General features: G+C 46.0%; 1 protein-coding gene across 5 annotated transcripts; it reads right to left on the minus strand.

Annotated features, from left to right (window-relative positions):
• Window positions 1-1,265: 1,265 nt before the first annotated feature.
• On the minus strand, window positions 1,266-20,672 carry PGAP4 (post-GPI attachment to proteins GalNAc transferase 4). Of its 5 annotated transcripts, none has more exons than XM_032860738.1 (2): window positions 20,583-20,672; window positions 1,266-3,086 (listed from the first exon to the last, which is right to left on the minus strand). In XM_032860738.1, exon 2 carries the CDS (start codon window positions 3,007-3,009, stop codon window positions 1,798-1,800), a length of 1,212 nt encoding a protein of 403 aa, XP_032716629.1. In that variant the 5' UTR covers window positions 3,010-3,086; window positions 20,583-20,672; the 3' UTR covers window positions 1,266-1,797. The 5 variants fall into 5 exon arrangements, with proteins under 5 accessions (XP_032716629.1, XP_032716627.1, XP_032716628.1 ...); XM_032860736.1 differs by lacking the exon at window positions 20,583-20,672 and adding an exon at window positions 19,637-19,891; XM_032860737.1 differs by lacking the exon at window positions 20,583-20,672 and adding an exon at window positions 19,292-19,536.
• Between the last annotated feature and the right edge of the window lie 529 nt (window positions 20,673-21,201).

A 21,201-nucleotide genomic window follows, 5' to 3' on the forward strand; every position in this document is an offset into this window, starting at 1 on the left:
AGGTGACAATCAGATTCTACAAAAGAGACATTGACTACACAGATACTTAGAAAGTGAATGTGGTTAAGGGAAAAGGGCAGGAGCTGGAAGTCAAGGGAAGTAGGTTCCCACCCCAGCTCTGCCGCTGTCCAGCCGGGCGAACCTGGGAAGGCTGTTTCACCTCCCTTGGCCTCAGTTTGTCCACCTGCAAAGCATGGTGTGGAACTCCAGGCGCCGTGAGCTACTGTCTCAGTGCTCTCAAGGGGATCTCCGGATGGAAGCTCACTGGAAATTTAAAAAGCCAACGAACATGGCGCTGAAACGACCCGTCAATGCTTCAACTCCCATGTAGACATCCAGCTTCACGAAGGAACTTGTTGGCCTCTGGTTTGATCACTATTGGCAAAGGACATTTAAGTGTCACTTTGGAGGAGAGTAGTTTTCAGACGCTCGTCTTGGAATAAGTTTAAAAGGAGTCTCAGATCATTTCCAGTTGGAACAAACCATTATTTTTGGCTTGGTTGGGGATGGCGCCACGTGACAGCCTACATCTCCTTCATGAATTACAATGACAAGTCAGCCTTCATTCTAGCAATTTGGTGCAGAATGGCTGCTCCCCGGGTGGGAGCCCTACACCCTGCGGCACACTTGAAACTACATCACTAATATCTCCATCGAAAATACACTTGAGTGTTATAAGCTTATCACAGAAAAGAAAAAGAACTAGTATTTGGCAAGTGCCTTCCATGGGCTAAGCACTTGCTGGGTGTTTTATAAACATTCTGTCTCTTAATCTTCAAGGCAACCTTCAAAGGTAGGTATCACCATCCCTGTTTTATAGGTGAAGAAACTGAGACTCAGAGTGGCCATGGCTTGCCCAAGGGCACATCACTGGGACATGGCAGAGATCTGAAATAAGAATTCAGGCCCTTCCGACTTCACAGTCTATGCGTTTGCTTCTCTAACATCATGATACCCAGAAGGAGGGGAAACAAATGAGGGTGAACAGTCAGCCAGCAAAATTCAGAAAAAGGCTATGCTGTTAGTAAAGAGCTCACCCATTTTACATCATTCTGCAATGTCCAATTTTCAAAGAATCAGAATATGATGGAAATATTCAATATGAAATCACTACTGAACATAAGCAATCTGACCTTGATGACCCAGAAGGCGCTTGCAGACCTTGCTGTGTCTCAAAGTTCTCACTAACAATACTGACCATCAGCACACTACAGATGAAAGGAAAAGAAACATCACATAAGGGAAGTGAGATCGCCTGCCTTCAAGTCACCAGGCACTGTGACGGCCTTAACCGACCGGCTTTACTACACCAGGTCAAAGAAACAAACGGAACCTGTCAATATGGTCCTGCCTCTTCAGACTTATATTCTAGACATAAATCTGTTCTCTTACCCAGTGAGAGAGAAACCAATTCGAAAGTATATTGCCTTTCACCAAATTCTACCCTTAAAATCCTAAAACAGTCATATCTTTGTGCACAATATTTTTGGCAGTTACGAGCTCTTTCACAAAGCAGAGCTGAGGACGACTGCAGAATACATCTGGTACTGAAGTGTCCCCTGGGGGAGGCAGCGTGGCTCTGTGGAGGGAGAGGGCTCTCGCCGGGGGGCGAACAACCGCTCCAGCCAGAGCTACCAAAGCCAAGTTTCTTGACAGGTGTGTTCTCGGCCGTCTCAGTGCCTAGATCCCTAACAACATGAAACAACATAATAATTGCAAGCAACCACGTCCAAATAAAGAACTCGATATTGGAATCATCGAGAAGCGGCCACGTTCAGAAAGGCATTTCCTGGCACGCTAGAGCAGACTGGGATGAAAGTTGTACCGAAGGCTGGAGAAGAGCCCAATATGCTTCACGAGGTTGGGCTCCACCACGTAGGCCCGCTCGCCCTTGGCCCTCAACAGGGAGTAGAGCGCCATGTCCTTGCCGAAGCCTTTGTGGCAATACACCTGGGACAGGTAGGTGAGGGTCCGGCGGGCCGCAGGGGCCGGGAAGAGCATGGCTGGGGTGCAACACTGGGAGGCAGGGACCACGCTGTACAGGGAAGGACTCAGCCGCCGCAGTTCCAGGAAATAGTGCCGGCCCACCAGTTCCACCAGACCCATGCTATACAGGGAGAAGAAGAGCATGACAGGCCAGCTGAACCCGGGGCGGCTGGCAAACCGCATGTATATCCAGGTTAGCAAGGGCCCCAGCAACATGCCCACGCCGACCCACTCCAGGATCCGCATGGGCTCCGGGTTGACGTAGTGCTGCAGCCTCTCGGGATGGTAGAGCTTCAGATAAAGGGCATCTCGGAGGTGCGGCTCCGAGAAGCGAGCCCGCAGAAGGTGCTCCAAGACCGGGAAGATCTGCTCTTCCGGAACGGCGTCGTCTTCCACCATCAGGACGTAGTCTGGGTTGTAGGTCTGCAGGGAGGACTCCAGGCAATAGACATAGTCCTGCTTCTCCTTCTCAAACGAGTTGGTCGAAGGGTCATCACCATAATCATCCTCAGTGCCCTCATAGCGGTTGGCCACGGGGACATACTTAGACAGCAGCTTGGCATCGAAATGGCTCACGCTACGTTCCACGTTGCACAGGAAGAGCTGGTGCCCCTCGCACTGGGGGCCGCATTGCTGCAGAAGTCGGTGAAACTGGGACACCACCTGCAAGACATAGTGGAAGCCAGGCTGCCTGTCGACAGTGATGATGGTGATGACCAGCCAGGGGCGGGGGGTGGCCTGCCAGACGATGGGCACCGAGCCATTGGCAGACGGCAGCTCCTCAAAGTAGTGGAGGGCAGCTTCACCTTCTTTCAAACTTTGCTGCAGGAACTCCTGACTCATTTGGTTCAGGTGCCAGTGGCGTAGATAGAAGTAAGAGTGCAGAAGGCGGTGACAGGCTAGGGGGGCCAGCAAGCCGAATGTCACCACCGTTAAGATCAAGAGCTGGACAGCGGTGCTGCCCCAGGAGAGCCGTCTCAGCCTCCGGAGGAGCATGGCAGCGGGAGGGGCTGATGCACTCATGAGGTCAACTTCTGGTCAGGTCTGGTCCCAAGAACAAACCATCCTGGAATGCAGGCCCAAATCAGCGCAAGTCAAACCTAGAGAGAGACAAGTAGAGGATGGTGAGAGACCTTAAACAAAATAGAACAAAACCCGGGGACAGCAGCACGCATCAACCCAGAAATTCTACCTCTAGGCTGTAGCTACTAGAGACTTCCAAGTATTTTCTCTAGCACGCTCTCCTGTGGTTGTGTCAGTTAGTGATCCCCGAGATTCTTTCATTATCTCTGCAAGTGAGGAAATCCTGGTGTATCCAAGCAAGTTGCCACACCCGCAGATGGCAGGTTGGGTTTACAATGTGCCAGGAAGTCACAGGGTAGGCTAGGACGATCCTTATTTCAATGCAGCAGCTACAGACACCTGCCTTCTTAAAACGGATGAAAAAGGAAGACTTGACACAAAGCAAATACACTTTTAAAGTAAATTCCAAAGTTAAATGTGTATTGATGGACTACGCAAACTGTCTCTTTTGCACATTCCAAACAAGAAAAGGACTCTTTAGGATTCTCTGAGATGTCTTTGTCAAGATCTTCTATTCTAATTTCCTAATCTCATACAACTAAAAACTGCACCTTGGGGCACCCCAGCGGTTCAGTCAGTTAAGGCAGTTAAGTGTCTCCCTTCAGCTCGGGTCATGATCCTGGGATCCTGGGATCCTGGGATCCTGGGATCAAGTCCCTTGATCTCTACTCAGCGGGGAACCAGCTCCTCTCTCCTCCCCCTGCTCCTGCGTGCTCTCTCTCTCTCTCAAATAAATAAAATCTTTTAAAAAAACCCTGCATCTTAGTTTAATACTGATTGTTCTTCTATTTTATTTTTTATAGCACTACCCCAGGAACCAATATCTCCCATATGCACATGAACTCCAGAACCCCAGACTTGGGAGGGGAGGAAATATCTGAAGAAAGGTCCATGACCAGCTCTGCAATGAGGGAGGGAGGGATAGATAGAAATGAAGATGGAAGAGACAGCTGTGCCCAGCCTGGTCCAGAAAGGATGTTGCAGGCGGTGGTGGCTCAGAGTGCAGGCTGGAGGTCAGGCACATGTGACTCCCAACTCAGCGGGTGAAAAGTGACATCACCTCTCCACAGCCGTGGGGCACCTGGCTGGCTCAGTCAGAAGAGCCGGTGACTCTTGATCTCGGGGTCCTAACTTGGAGCCCCGTGTTGGGCATAGAGATTACTTAAATAAAACTTTTTTTTCAAAAGATTTTATTTATTTATTTGCCAGAGAGAGAAAGAGCGAGCACAAGCAGGGGAGCAGCAGGCAGAGGGAAAGGGAGAAGCAGGCTCCCCCGCTGAGCAAGGAGACTGATGTGGAACTTGATCCTGTATGACCTGAGCTGAAGGCAGACACTTAACTGACTGAGCCACTCGGGTGCCTCCAAATAAAATTTTTAAAAAATGTATCCACATAGGGGCACCTGATTGGCTCAGATGGTTTAGCATCTGACTCTTGGTTGCAGCTCAGGACATGGTCTCAGGGTTGTGGGATCGAACCCAGCATCGGGCTCCATACTACAGGTCTGCCTGAAATTCTCTCTCATTCTGCCCCTCCCCCCAACTCACGAACATGCTCTCTCTCAACCTCTCTAAAAAAGAAACAAGTAATATCTTTTTAAAAAATGTATCTATACAGGGGTGCCTGGGAGGCTCAGTTAGTTAAGCATCTCCTTCGGCTCAGGTCATGATCCTGGGATCAAGCCCCACATCAGGCTCCCTGCTCAGCGGGGAGTCTGCTTCTCTCTCTCTCTCAAATAAATAAATAAAATCTTTAAAAATAAAGAAATAAAAAAGTATCCACACAAACTCAAGTAATACCTCCTTGGGAGTAAGCAGGCCTAATGATCTGAGGGAAAACAGACTCAGACCGAGAAACAGAATTCAAAGGACAAAGCCAGTATAACAGCGGTAATGTGAATGCAAAACTAAGCGGTGTCTAAAGAACAGAAGGTAAACCCAAACCTCTTATGTCAGAAGCATAAGAAAGTGTGTAGACATTTGGAAGAAACTGCCTAGCTTGTGAGTTATCTTAAAGGAAGGGCCGCCCAGGGACCATATGAGGTTGTGGTGCAGCGTTCCGGGCTGTCATTTCCTCTATGTCCTTCCCTTCTTGGGCACACAGAAAGACCATATTCCCTAGCCCATCTTCTTCCAGGTGGCGTCTGGTGACTAGGACTTGCCAGGAAAATATGAGCAAAGTGGCAGGTGTGACTCCGGGGCCAAAGCGGTTGAGAGTAGGTGTGCCTTCCCACCTTGCTCATTCTCCATTTGCCAACTTTGTGGGGGGCGGGTCTGGAGGAGTGTGGAGCCACCAGATGGCAGGAGGCTGAGGTCCTGAATGACTTCATAGAAGAGTGGTGCTTCCCGCTGCTCACCTCCCAGGAGCTTCCCAATCTAGAGTGGGCTGGTGGGGAGTAACGTGTAATCCACTGTGTCTAGTCTGGACTGGACTTTTTACTGCCCCAATAACCTGTCCAGCCCAGTAGAACCGTGTACAATACCACACTTCTCTCTATAGGATGATGACATAATAATTCATCAAAGGTCTCATTTCAGCATCAGCGGCCCATTATACTGTGGGACCCAGAGGTGAGACGGACTACCCCAATACTAGTAAGAGATCTGGCTGGTACCAGAAGGGGGAAATAGCAGGGAGAGGTTTGAAGAGCATGCAACCCCAGGCCTGCGGGTCTGAGGTCGTTCAGAGTACGGTAGATGGGATGCTTCTCCCTGTTGGCTCAGGCCAATGGAGTGAATAAACCACGTGGACGCACATCACTCCTAGCGGAAGCCAAGGACCGAAACTGGATTGAGTTTATATTCCTGGTAAGGAATGGAGTCTTTCAGGTGGCTTGTTCTCCCTGCGCCTGCTGTCACCCAAGAGAGCTGCACCCACTTGGAAGAAGGAATGAAATACAGTCAGCAAGACAAGGCATGCAGCTTGGAGAATGCCAGGCACACGGTGAACGCAAACATGACAAGGTGATGACGATGAGAGTGCAGAGCTCTGTGTTTGGTGCAAAATCCCCACCCACACGCCTTCGACACGATCTTCTAGTGACAGTTTCTGGTAAGGCAAGAATGTGACGCTCTTTAGCCCCGATTAGTCCCAGGGGTGGGATGTTTAAGAACTGCGTGTGTGTGTGTGTGTGTGTGTGTGTGTGCACAGTTACCATTTAAAAACATAAATGTGATGCTATCGCTCTCCTGTTTAAAGCCCTTCTTTAGCTTCCCACTGCTCTGGTAATAAAATCCTCATTTCCTATCATCGTCCACGAGACCCTTTATGATCTGGACCTGTGCCCTTCCCTGTCATCTTGTTCAACTGGCCCTTTCTCAAGTTACTCAAAATCAGAGGTTGGCAATATTTTCCTGTAAAGGGCTAGAAATATTTTAGAAAATATTTTTTGAAAATTTAATTTTAATTTAATTAAACAAATATTTTAGATTTCATGGGCCACATACTGTCTCTGTTGCATATTCTTCCTAGATTTTTTCTTCTGTAAAACTCTTTTTAAAAATATAAAAGCTATTTTTAATGCTCCAGCCACATAAAAACAAGCCGGAAGACAAATCTGGCCAGCAGCCCATACCTCACCAATCCCTGTTCTAGACCAGCACTCTCCAATAGAAATATGATGCAAGAGCCACAGAGGTAGTTAAAATTTTCTAGCAGCCACGGTAAAAAAGTAAAAAAGGTAAAAAGTCAAGTAAAAAAGTAAAAAGAAACAGATGAAATTAATTTTAATAATATATTTTAAGTACAATACATCAGAACTATTATTTCTACATGAAACCAATATGAAAATTATTAATGAGGAATTGTATGTCCTTTTTTTAATACTAAGTCTCTAAAATCCAGTGTATGTTTTACATTTACTGCATATCTCAATTCAGACTGGTCGCATTTCAAGTAACCAATAGCCACATGACACCAACTAGCAGGGTAGCTCTAGACACACTGATCTTTCTGGACACTGACTATGCTATACTCCTATCCGACTCCTGGCCTTTGCTCTCACAATTCCCACACCCTGCAACAGTTCATTCCCCACCTTCCCTGCTTCTTCACATTCATAGTTTTTTCTCATCCTTTAATACATTCTCTCTGGCCCATGCAAAGTAGGACCTACGAAACTGGCAATCACCTATTTTCCTAATGGGAATTAGCTCTGTAGAATTAATTTGGGAATACCTAAGAAAACCACTAATGACTCAGCAATTCCATTTCTAACATTCCTTCCTAAATATGTATTCTCACGTGTGAGAAATGACTTGCAGCATCATTTGTAAGAGCAAAATACTGCCAAGTGCTCATCAATTGAGAGTGAGTCCAATAAATTATGATCTATCCAAAGACAGGAATACAAAGTACCCATTAAAAGCAAGCAAACTTGGAAGAGACCAAGATGGCAACATAGAAGGCTCCTGAACTTCTCTTCTCCCAGGGATGCATCAAATGTACAGCTACACCATGAGAAGTTGCCTGAGAGAAATCCAGAACCTAGCTGAGGAACCTCTACACATAAGGGAATGAGGTAATACCCACATTGAAACACATAGGAAAGAAAGGCTGAGACACACTCCAGCCATAAACCCCACCCCAATACAGTGTCCTACAACCGGGGTGGGTTCCCAAAAGATCTAGCTGTGAATGTCACTGGGGCTTGCATCCATGAGACCAATAGGACCACAGCAAACAAAGAAGGTGTTCTTTGTGGGTACATGAACACTTCCCAACTCTATCCCCTCCGGGCCCAGCATGCTGGGAGCAGGCATCCCCAGTTTTTCCATGGAAGGGTTTAGATTGCATACTTTACAAGCTCCCACCAGTGGGTAGAGCTTCTTACTTAGCCCGTACCTAGGAGCTGGCTGAGATTCTCCCCAGAACCCAGGGGAAGTGATAGGCATTTCTCCCATCTTCTCCCTTGGGCTCACTCCAATGATAAAACCAGATCGCCAGCATCTCTCTGGAAGGAGCTTTACACAGGCCTCATGCCCCAGCTTTTGCAGCAACACCTGAGTGATGGGCCCCTGGGTCCCCTGGCCCCAAGTCACCAATGTTATATGACTCAAAACACTGAGAACCAGTAGAAAAATTCAGTAAAGTTGCAGGATATGAGATCAACATATAAAAATCAGTTGCATATCTATATACTAACAAGGAGAAATTAAGAAAACAATCCCATTTATAACACCATCAGAAAGAATAGACCACTTAGGAATAAATTTAACCAAGGAGGTGAACAATCTGTATGCTTAAAACTATAAGACATTGTTGAAAGAACTAAAAATGACACAAATAAACGGAAAGATATTCTGTGGTCGTGGATTAGAAGAATTCATATTAAAATGTCCATATTACCCAAAATGATCTACAGATTCAATGCAATCTCTATTAAAATTCCAATGGCATTTTCCACAGAAATAGGAAAAACAATCTTAAAATTAGTATGTAACTACAAAAGACCTCAGATAGCCAAGGCAATTTAGAAAAACATAGGAGGTAAGCTTCTTGACATTGGTCTTGGCAATGATTTTTTTTTTTTTTTTTTACACCAAAAGCACAGGCAGCAAAAGCAGAAATAACCAAATGGGACTATATCAAGCTAAAGGGTTTCACACAGCAACGGAAACCATCAATAAAATGAAAAGGTAACCTACAAAATGGAAGAAAATATTTGCAAACCACATATTAGACAAGGAGTTCATATCCAAAATATACAAAGAATTCACACAACTCAACAGCAATAATAATAACCAACTTGTTAGAAGAAGCAACTTAGAAGCAGTGCTCCCAAAGATCTAGCTGTGAATGCCAATGGGGCTTGCATCCGTGAGACCAACAGGACCACAGCAAACAAAGAAGGTGTTCTTTGTGGTGTATGAGAACTTGCCAACTCTATCCCCTCCGGGCCCAGCATGCAGGGAGCAGGCAAAAATGATCATCCCCAATTTAATAATAATAACAACCAACTTATTTCAGCAGACAAAGGAGGATCTGCATAGACATTTTTCCAAAGACATAAAGAGCCAACAAATCTTCTTGAAAAGGCGCTCAACATCACTAATCATCATGGAAACACACATCGAAACTTCAATAAAATATCACCCCTCTATCCCACCCTTCAGGTGGGAGTCTTAAAGTTCAGGGTGCTAGATTTGTGGCCCAAACCCTATATTCCTCAGGAAGAAGCTGGAAATGGGATGTTCCCTCCCAGTTGTAGGGCACTGTATTGGGGTGGGGTTTATGGCTGGATTGTGTCTCAGGCTTTCTTTCCTATGTGTTTCAACGTGGATATTATCTCATTTTCCCTGTGAGTAGGGGTTCCTCAGCTAGCTAGGTTCTGGATTTCTCTCAGAACCTTAACAGACATCTTAATAGACCTTAAGATGTCTATTATCAACAAGGCACAAGATAACAAATCCTAGCACAGATGTGGAAAAAGGAAATGCTGTATACTGTTGGCTGAAACATAAACTGGTAGAGCCACTACGGAGATACAGAGGGAAGACAGTATGGAGGTTCCTCAAGAAATTAAAAACACAACTACCAAATGATCCAACAATGCCCCATCTGGGTATTTATCCAAAGGAAATAAAAATCACTCCCTTGAAGAGGGATCCGGGACTGCAGCCTTATTCACAATCCATACAGCTTTCACAGAAGCTCTACGGAAACAAACCACGTGTCCACTGATGGAAGAATGAATGGATGAAGACTGTGTAGTGTATCTATGCGATGGAATAGTATTCAGCCTTGAAAAAAAGGGAAGGACATGCTGCCATTTGGGACAGCAGGGATGAATACAGAGGGCATTACATTAAGTGAAATAAAACAGAGAAACAGATACTGCACGGTATCATCTGTATGTGGAATCTAAAAAAAAAAAAAAAGTAAAAGCAGAATAGACAGTTGGTTACCGGGTACTAAGAGGAGGGCTGTGGGAGTCGGGAGAGTCTGGGCAAAGAGTATAAACTTTTCGTTAAAGATGAATAAGGTCTGAGGATCTAATGCATAACTCGGTGACTACAGCTGCCAATACTGTGCTGGCTAAGACACAATACTGACATTAGCTAAGAGAGAAGAACTTGTGTCCTCACACACACACACACACACACACACAAAAGAAAGAAAAAGTTCAAAAAAGCAAACTCTTCATATACAGATATGGAAAAATTTTAAGATATATTTTCAGTGAAAGAAGAGCTAGATTTGAAAAAAACAAAAACAAAAACAAAGACTGGGGCTCCTGGGTGGCTCAGTCATTAAGCGTCTGCCTTTGACTTGGGTCATGATCCGAGGGTCCTGGGATTGAGTCCACATCGGCTCCCTGCTCTGCGGGAAGCCTGCTTCTCTCTTTCCCACTCCCCCTACTCGTGTTTCTTTTCTCCCTGTGTCTCACTCTGTCAAATAAATAAATAAAACCTTTAAAAAAAAGACCTAGAAAAGTATGTATTTATGTACATATTTATATATGTGTGTATTTTATGTGTGTGTGTGTGTGTGTGTGTGTGTGTGTGTGTGTATGCGCTACCATTTGTGTAGTGGACCATTTGTGCAGCAAAAGGAGGAAAATATGCTCAAAGGGCACACTTTTAAATCCAGGTATGACTGGAGGGGACCTAAAAGCACCCAGTCTTCCCAGGTCCTTGGCTTCCTGTTTTATTTTCTAGGATCTTGCTAAGGGACCTGGTGTGGCATGCAGGGCTGGCTTCAAATTTGCTGCATAAAAGAGGCTTGTATGTTCCAGGTGGATACAAGAGGAGAAAATGTTCTTGAAGCTGTTTTTCAAGCAAGCATGATGATCTTCCTTCGATTTTGTTATTTGTGTGGGGCAGGAGAAATTAGGACAGGAGATGTCAGTCCCCTCCAAGCCCCCACTGTGCTGCTGTTCTCAGGCCCTCTCCTGCCCCTTGACACCCCAGGCTCCTGATGCTCCTCTCTGGCAGGTGGGTCAAGAACTGCAGCACCTGGTGTTGACATCAAGGGGACCTTTAATCCCAGGCGGTTTCCCCACTGGGGGCAATAAAATCATTAACATCTCAGAAATAGCTTACTTTAAATATATAGTGTGAGAGAGCTGTTCTCCTGACCATCAGGGAAGGAATGGGACTCAGTTCAGAGGGCACGTGGTCTCTGCCTACACTGATAAGTTTTTGCTGGGGTGACGAGCCGCCCAGACCTTCAGAGCTTATGATAATGACATGCATTTCTTGCTCCCGGGTCTGTGGATTGCTGTGCTTCAACTGGGTTCAGCTCTGGACTGTGGGTCAGAATCAGGCTGTTCCATATACCTCTTGTTCCAGGTCACGTTGCAGAAGGAACAGCCGTCTGAGCACGCTCTTTTGGTGGACACAAGAGGTACACAAGAGTCAAAACAAGAAGCTACATTCACAGCCTCACTTAACCACCCCATAGATTAAGTCCACTCACCATGCACCAGCCAAAGCAACAGGGCAGGGAAATTTACTCCTCCAGCAGAGCACAGGAAGGGGAAAATGAAGGTACAATGGGAGGCAAAAGCAGCAGGCCAATTTCTAAGCCCTCAGCAAAAAAGAGAAAGGCTCTAGCAATCTGCTCAGAGTCTGGGACATTTCTGAAACACTCACAAGGCATCTGGCCCCATATCACTATAACAGTATGAGTCAGGACAGACGAGATCAATGACCCCTAAATCTCAGGAGTTCATAAGAAAAGAGGTTTAATTCTTGCTCATGTTACTTGTCCGTTATGGATCACTGAAGACTCTGCTCCCTGTCATTCGCACTCCGGGACCCACGTAAATGGCACTGCCTCTTTTTCAGACACTGCTGGGTTTGTGGCAGAGGAGAAAGAGATGGATATTGGACCACAGCTGGCTCTTAAAGTCACAGCTCAAAAATGACACACATCACGTCCACTTACCTTTCATTGACCAGCGCAAGTTACGCAACAACTCTTGAGTTCAAGATAAGAGTTATGTAATTTTTCTGCAAGAAGGGGTACCAAAAGACATATAGCCAAGCCTGAAGCTAATGATTAGAGAAAAACACGTCTCTCTAGGGAGTGGCAGAAAGTATCCGGGACAATGATGCAATCTAGCACACCCATAGTGGGCTCTGGGAGGTGGGATCGGATCCTTCAATGATCAGATGATTAGTATGCCTAAAATCCAGCCACGTGGAGTCAGGTAGGCCTTCAAGACCATGTTCTTGTTTGCTTTTTATTTAAGATTTTATTTATTTATTTGACAGAGAACACAAGTAGGCAGAGAGGCAGGCAGAGAGAGAGAGGGTGAAGCAGGCTCCCTGCTGAGCAGAGACCCCCCCCCCAACCCCGCCATGCAGGGCTCGATCCCAGGACCCTGAGATCATGACCTGAGCCAAAGGCAGAGGCTTTAACCCCCTGAGCCACCCAGGCACCCTTTGTTTGCTTTTTAAAACATCTTCTTAAAGGATTTAACCAATTGCTGCACTATGGGGTGTGGTATTCAGGACCTCCTATAATTTATTTCAGTTTACTGATTCGGTTTTAGGATAATTTACCTGAAAACAGGATTTTGCATTGGTAGTTTGAAAGTCTCTACTCCCAGCCCAATATGGGGGTGGGACAGAAGTAGGACCACGCGTGCATTATCACTTTGTCTGTTTCCAGAATTCCATAGTTACCCATGGCATCACCAGCTCAGGACCACATCCAGGAATGCTGGGGACTGACTGGGATCTGTCAGGTGGCCCGGAAACAACGACACCATTACAGTCCTGATTCTACTATGTAATGATTACTGAGTTCTTATCTATACCGTACTGGTGCACTTTGAAACACAACCATTTTCTAAATTGGATTATGTCTGTTACTGTGTCTTGGATGGAGGGCTCAGAAAAGACAATAAAAGACAAAGACCAAGAAATGAACATGAAATAGGGCTAGAATGAATAAATGGAGCGACAGTGACAGTTGCATTTTACTGCAGCTTTTAAAAATTAAGCTGGGGACACTTGGGAGGCTCAGTTGGTTAAGCAGCCGACTTTTGATTTAGGCTCAGGTCATGATCTCAGGGTCACGGGATCCAGCCCCACATGGGGCTCCGCGCTCAGCAGGGAATCTACTAGAGATTCTCTCTCTCCCCCTCTCCCGCTGCACTCTCTCTCTCTCTCTCAAATAAATAAATCTTTAAAAATTAAAATAAAATAAAAATTAAGCTGAAGGAGTTGCAGAAGTATATGAGGCAGTACACTAGGCTGAGTGTCAGGAGAGAAGCTGTCAAGAACACTGTTTCCCAAGTCTTCCCTCCTACATGAACGGCAACACCACTTCCCAGGAACCTTGAGTTCAAAAGATCAGTAGGCACTGACTTCTCACTCCTATCCAGTCACTTCCCATCCCCTAGCAATGGCACTGTATGGCCTCTTTGATGTCTCTCTTCTCTCCTGTCCTCCCACAGCCATGCCCTTCTTCACTGCCTCACCCTAGTTACTCCTCATCACCCCCCAGCCAACTGATGGCAAGAGGCTCCTAATTAGGCCTCCAGCTTCCAGAAGGAGCAGTGCATGGATCTCAGTCCAGGTCTGGTCCCAACACTCATTCATTAGGTCCATTTGTAAAGAAATCATTTATCTGAGACTATTCTGCCTCTGTCAAACAGGAAAGTGAAAAAATACCTCATTTATGGAGGCATTGTGGGGATGAAATGAGACAATGGCTATGAAAGCCTTTTGTCAGACAGAAGACACTGCAAATGATGGTAATGTTTCACATTATATTCATCTGATGCTCTTTTTTGTGGAGCCGTTCAGGATTCCCCAGTGACTACAGAATGAAGTCCAACTTCTTTGCCTAGATTCTTCACGACCCAGCTTCAACTGTCTCTCCAGTCATTTCTTCTCCTCGCACAGGCTACTTAACGACCAAGAATGAGCTTAGAAGGGACCTCTTAAAAACCAACCCTCATCTGCCCCAACCAGAAATAAACTCTTGTTTCTCAAGTGCTTGGCCCCTTTACATAAATTTTCCCCCAGAACATTCATTTATCACTTGCTACTTTAGACCGTATCTACGTATAGCTACCACTTATTAAGCTCCTACTACATATCCAAGTTCTGTAACAGACTCTTACATCTATTTGATTTAACCAGAATAGCAACTCTTGAATAGCAATGGAATTAAAATAAATGCTAGCAAGTCGAAAGCAGGAAATTAAAACAGGGGCGAAATTCCAAAGCCCGTATTTTGTCCACAATGCCTGCTGCCCTCCATGTCTTTATTCCTGACCCCTGACTTATGCCCCAGTTAGACTGATAAATCCTTTGTTAGTGAATTCAGTCTGATTTATCTTCGGTATCCCTTGCGGGCTCATCACAGTACTCTATGCATAGGAGAGGCTCAATGTTTGTCAAGCAAATAAATGCCCATAATTAAGTCATTTGACCTCTGTGGGTTTCAATTCTTCAGCGATAAAATTGGGAGTATCGAAGAGTGTGGCCTTACAATGTGCAGAGATCAACTTATTTGTACATGTCTACTGAGCACGTATTGTGTGCTAGGCAATGTTCTAAGCATCTCGTCGATCCTCCTAAGAAGCCTATGAGAAATACTATTATTCAGCTCATTTTATACCTGCAAAAACTGAAGACAGAATTAAATTGTACCAAAGGTTAACAAAGCTTTTAAGTGGGTGGGAACACTTAAAAACCTAGGTGGACAGACTCCAGAACCCATGTTCTCAACCAATATGCAATACTATCTCTGCAGAGATTGGAAACCCAAGAAAATCAGCTGAAAAATCATTAGAAATGGTAACAACATTTCAGGATGCAAATGTAAATATTAATATATAAAAATAATAATGTAAAAATATTTAAAAATAATATACAGTATTACACACACACACACACACACACACACACACACAGCTTCACCTTATCAAACAATGACCAAATTAATTAATGGGGTAAAAGAGCCCCATGAAAATGGGGTAAAAGACCTGGGAATAAATTTTTTAAATAGGCAGAATATACATACATAAAATTCTACTGAAAGATATTTAAAAAGTCTTTGGTACGTAGAGAAACATGACACTTTCCCAGCTGAAAAGGCTCACTAATGAAAGAGGATAGAGATCTCTTTCTCCAGAATTAATCTGTACATTTAACATAAAGTCAGTTCAATTTACTTTAAGAGGGAGTGGCCCAGTTCAACAAACTGGCACTTGATAAAAACTGGTGCAAACTTTGGAAGGAAAGTTGAACCAGTATCTATAAATATTTTATATGTGCATTCCCCTTGACATAGAAATTTGTTCTAGGAATCTATCCCACAGAAATACCAACACTTGCTACCAAAGATGGACAAAGAATGTTCATGGCAGTTTTATTTGCAACAGTAAGAAAAAGATAAAGAGGGGAAAGGGAGGAGGGACAGGGGAGGGGGGAGGAGAAAAGGAGAGGAAGGAAGGAGGAACTGCAGGGAAAGAAAATGCCCAGCAACAGGAAACATTTTTACATAATTATACAAAGGGACCATAGGAGCCATTAAAAAGGAAGCGAAAGCTTTAAATATACTAATATTTAAAAAGTCTTAGCTAGGTCTCTGCTAGGGACTGAATGCATTCCCCCCAAATTCATGTATTAAAACGCTAACCCTCGGGGCACCTGGGTGGCTCAGTGGGTTAAGCCTCTGCCTTCAGCTCAGGTCACGATCTCAGGGTCCTGGGATGGAGCCCTGCATCGGGCTCTCTGCTCAGCGGGGGAGCCTGCTTCCCCCTCTCTCTCTGCCTGCCTCTCTGCCTGCTTGTGATCTCTCTCTCTCTGTCAAATAAATAAATAAATTTAAAAAGAAAATGCTAATCCTCAATGTGATATGCGGATATGGGGTCTTTGGGAAGTAATTAGGTCTTGGTGGTGGAACTCTCATGTTGGGATTAGTGCCCTTATAAGAAGAGGTGGGAGAGCACTGGCTTGCTCTCTCTGCTCTCTGCCAGTGAGAATACAGTGAGAAGGTAGCATCCCTACACCGGGAAGAGGGCCCTCAGCAGGGCACCCTGATCTCAGACTTTCAGCCTCCAGAAAGAAATGTTTTGCTGTTTCCACCACCCTATCTATGGTAACTTGTTACAATTTGAGCAGATTTTAAGTGTCTAAAGGAAAAATAAGGCAAACTATGTCAATGCAATTGCAAAAAAAATGTATAGGGTATGGTCATTCTATTTTTAATATGGAGCATAATTCAGTGAAAGAGAGATGAAGGTGTGGAGGAATGGAAGCTTCCTGTTTTGCTTTCAACATGCCCCCCCTTTTTTAAAAAGATTTTTATTTATTTATTTGACAGATAGAGATCACAAGTAGGCAGAGAGGCAGGCAGAGAGAGAGGGGGGTGGGAAGCAGGCTCCCCACTGAACAGAGAGCCCAATGCGGGGCTACATCCCAGGCTCCTGAGATCATGACCTGAGCTGAAGGTGGAGGCTTAACCCACTGAGCCACCCAGACACCCCTCAACACTTTTTTTTTAAAGATTTTATTTAGAATTTAGAATTTAAAATAAAGATTTTATTTATTTATTTATTAAATAAATATTTATTTAATTTATTCAGAGAGAGAGCATGTGGACAAGCATGGGGGGGGGGAGGGCAGAGGGAGAAGCAGACTTCATGCTCCGTAAGGAGCCCAACATGGGGCTCTATCCCAGGACTTTGAGATCATGACCTGAGCCAAGGCAGATGCTTAATTGACAGACTGACTGAGCCACCCAGGCTCCCCTTTCAACACTTTTGTAAAGAGTTATGTATTACTTTTATGATAATTATTAAATGTTCATTCAACAAATACTGAGTCTTGTGCCGGGCACTGGGTTAGTGACATGACATTCAGGGCCCCTATACTCTGAGGACCCTTGTTATCAAAATCCAACAGAAATCCGAACAAGATTTTGTCTGTTTCTTTTGGTGGCACAGGGAGGGAGAGGTTAGTTAAATTGACCAAAGTATTCTAAAGATTTTCTGGGATTAATACTAATAAAAACTGCTAGGAAATGCTCACTTTGCTGGCATATACACTAAAATTGGGAGGATGTATCAAAAATCAGCATGGCTCCTGGGCAATGATGACATCAATTTTATGTAGCACTTCATAATTTTTTATTGTGATGGTGGTTACATTTGATAAAATTCATGAAAATATACATTGAAATGTGTTTTACTGCATGCAAACTATACTTCAATAAAACTGATTTTTCTAAGAGCTGGGAAAATGACAATACAGAGTAGTAAGAGGGAATCTGCCTAACCAGATTTTAAATCTACCATAAAACTTCAGTAATTAAAATAACATGGCACCAGCACCAAAATATGCTGATAAATAGAAGCGAAAATCCACATAGATATCAAACATGTAATAACTCAATCTACCGTAATGAAGCAATTTAAATGCGGGGTGAAAAACAGACTTAATAGTTTTGTGGCAACTGGTTAACTCTTCAGGAAAAGTAAATTAGCTCTCCACTTTATAACTTTAGAATAAATTTCACATTAAAACTTTCAAACAAAAGCTTAAAGGTACCTGAAGAAAATACAGAAGATTATTTATATATTTTAGGAAAGGCCCATAGGTTTAGGAAAGCCCCTTCTCAACAAGGTCTGCAAGCAGAAACCATTAAAAGAAAAAAAAAAAAGTGCTATAGTGAGCACTGTAAATTGTGTAAGACTGATGAATCACAGACCTGTACCCCTGAAACAAATAATACATTATATGTTAATTCAAAAAATGACTAAATGGGGCGCCTGGGTGGCTCAGTGGGTTAAAGCCTCTGTCTTAGGCTCGGGTCATGATCCCAGGATCCTGGGATGGAGTCCCGCATCTGGCTCTCTGCTCAGCAGGGAGCCTGCTTCCCCCTCTCTCTCTGCCTATCTGTGATCTCTGTCAAATAAATAAATAAAATCTTTTTAAAAAAAATGACTAAATGAAAAAGTTAAATTTCTGTATGGTCAAAGATGAAAAACTGATAAAACCAACAAGCAGAGTGGGAAAGACTATGCAACATAAATGACAGAATTATTTCTTTAATGCATAATATATAAGGAGTGCTTAAAAAATGAGAAACAGAAAGACACTCCAATTGAAAAGGAGGCAAAAGAGGGACGCCTGGCTGGCTCAGATGGTGGAGTGTGCAACGGGTGATCTTAGGGTTGCAAGAGCCCCACGCTGGGCACAGAAATTCCTTTTAAAGGGGTGGTGGGGCCAAAGAAACAAGACAGCTCACCCCTGCAAATGCAAAAAGCCAGTACACAGAGGAAAAGGTATCGGTGGGCCCTGCGCAATCAGACGTGCAAATTAAAACAAGATACTATTTTTGTCCACCTTATTGATTTAGATGTTTGTATGCAGAGAAAGCTTCAAGACGATATCCAGAAAATCTCAACAAACTAGGTGAAGTTTTAAGTTATCTTTATTTTCTCCTTTACATTTTTCTGTTTCCTAAATGCTCTGTAATACACTAATCCTTCAAAAAAATTCCAGTAATTTTAATAATGCTAGGTGTTAGACACCCATAGTTTTCTCTTGTCACCTCCCAAAGTACCTGATAGAAATGCACGCCTAAAAAATCTATCCCCCTTACCAGGTTCTGTTCTCCTGGGGAAATACACGTGCGCACAGGCACACACACCTGCAGGTTCTGCTAATGGGCCGCTCAGTGAGATCGTCATTGGAGCGGCCCTGCGCTTCTCCCGGGGGCAGCACGGGACCAGCAGGGGATGCCAGGGTCACACCCGCCCTGCAGGAGCTCTCGCCCCCGGACACTTCGGGCGCAGTGCGGCACCGGCAACGCCCGCGCCCAGAGGCCAGGAAGAGGATATGACTAGCGGGGGTGGTCCTCTCCAATCCTCCAGGAAAGAGAACGGGAGCGGAAGACCATAGTCCCGGATCTAGCGTCTGCTGCTGACCTTGGGCAGTCGCCATCGCGCTCGGGCCTCAGTTTCCCGGCCCGTAGGTCGGTGCTGATGGTTCCGATCGCCGCGCTGGCTCCCTTCGGCTGGTCTTTCCGGGAGCTGGGAGGGACGCCTTCCTCTGCCGGATCGCCCTTTCTCGGTTCCCGGGCGGCGAGGTCGCCCGCAGAAACCCCACGCCGCAGCAGCGCTTTGGCGAGCCCGGCTGGCTCGAGGGGAGAACGCGCGAGCGGCCCTTGCAGCGTGCCGGCGGCCATTAGGCGATGCGATGCGCCCTTTGGCTGTGCCGCCCGGCGGGGCTGGCCGGGAGCAGGGTCTTACCTGGGCTCGCACGCGCCCGGCTCGCGCCTTCCTGTCGGCCTCGCGGCGCAGCCGAAGCGGGCGAAGGGTGCAGAGACGCCCTCGCCGCGACACTAATTCATCCCTGCCGTGACACCGGCCCTGGCCGCGCGGGGGATGCCTTTCAGGGGTCCCCGCGGTCCTCCGGCAGGAAGCGGCCGGCGCCCCGGGCCGGGCCTCAGCGAAGCTCGACTGGCCGGAGCGCACGGCCGGGGGCGCAGGCCCTCCAGAGCGGCGCCAGCACCCGCCGGGGCTCTTCCCGCGCCAGCGGCAGCTCCGGCCGCGACGCCCAAGGAGCTGGGCAGATTGCACGCAGGGAAAACCTACCCGGTGGGGGCGGTCAGCTGGTGCGCCGAGGGCCGCCTCTGGCGTCGCTTAGGCGGGTGTGCTCATCGCCACAGAGGAACCATCGCCCAACCCGAAGGCCCAGGCGGAGAGGGCGCAGCGCGGTTCTGGTGCGCGCCGGAGCCTCACCTCCTCCCGCGGCGCCTCACCTCCTCCCGCGGCGCAGCTCCCGCGCCGGGTCCCCTCGCTCCGGCAGGCCATGTGACCTGCGAGCTGCGGAGCGACCGCAGCCCCCAAAACCAGCTTGAGGGGAAAAAAAAAAAAAAAAAAAGAGAGAGATGGCAAAAGAGGCGCCAACTGATGGGCAGAAAGGGAAAAGCAGGCTCAGGGCTAAGGAAATTGAGATGCTGGAAGAATGAGGTCTCTGCGCTTTTCAGAGCCCCAGCCCGCCTGCAAGCGTGTTCTCCGCGGAAGGGAATTAGTTTTGCCCATAATAAAAATAATAGCTGACACCACCTCCGCCCCAAATCCCTACGGCACCCAGCCTTATACCAAGCGCCTTATGAACGTTCCTCTAGATCTCAGTTCACTCCTGGACATTACAGATGATCATCCCCAATTTGCAAACGGCGAAAGATTTGAGAAGATGATGGCCAAGTGCAAACCCTTCCTTATTACAAAAGCCGGAAATGTAAACATGTATTCAAAAAATCAGAATGGGGGACGCCTGGGTGGCTCAATTGGTTAAGCGGCTGCCTTCGGCTCAGGTCATGATCCCGGTGTCTCGGGATCGAGTCCCACATCCGGCTCCATGCTCAGCGGGGAGCCTGCTTCTCCCTCTGCCTCTGCCTGCGACTCTGTCTGCCTGTGCTCTCGCTCTCTCTCTGACAAATAAATAAAAATAAATTAAAAAAAAATCAGAATGGTTTGGTTTAACTAGGTCACCTAGCCAGGGATGGGATTTAGGTCTGTGACCCTTTCCCCTTACCTGTCAGTCTCCCAGGAGTGGCTTCTGTGGTTCAGGACCCATCTCCAACCCTTCATTTCGGCAGATGTTTATCGACGAATTGTTCTGACGTCGTGCCAACACCATAGATGATGAGAATGAGGTAAGAATGAGACATCCTACTTCCAGACTTCTTGTACATGAGGTTAACAATTTTGCACAGAGCCTCTAGAAGAGAAAGCCAAGCAAAGGGAGAAGAGACTCAGGAAAGAAAGGAATGAAAAGTGGCTCTCATTACTGGAAGGGCTTTCATGCATTGAGAGAGGTCATTTCTGAACTTTCTCTCTCTCGGAAATCATTAAGAGGCCACAGAGGGTTTTGTTTTTTTTTTTTTTTTCAAGATTTTATTTATTTATTTGACAGAGAGATCACAAGCAGGCAGAGAGGCAGGCAGAGATAGGGTGGAAGCAGGCTCCCCGCTGAGCAGAGAGCCCGATGCGGGGCTGGATCCCAGGATCCTGAGATCATGACCTGAGCCAAAGCAGAGGCTTAACCCACTGAGCCACTCAGGTGCCCCACCACAGAGGTTTAATAAGAGATCCAAAAATAACTAGGTGAGAGCTGAAGGAGATAACTTAGTGCTCACTGTCAAAGTGCCGAG

The sequence above is a fragment of the Lontra canadensis genome, unplaced genomic scaffold (genome assembly GCF_010015895.1).
Source record: "Lontra canadensis isolate GAN:19392208 unplaced genomic scaffold, GSC_riverotter_1.0 scaffold19, whole genome shotgun sequence".
NCBI classification, from domain to species: domain Eukaryota; kingdom Metazoa; phylum Chordata; class Mammalia; order Carnivora; family Mustelidae; genus Lontra; species Lontra canadensis.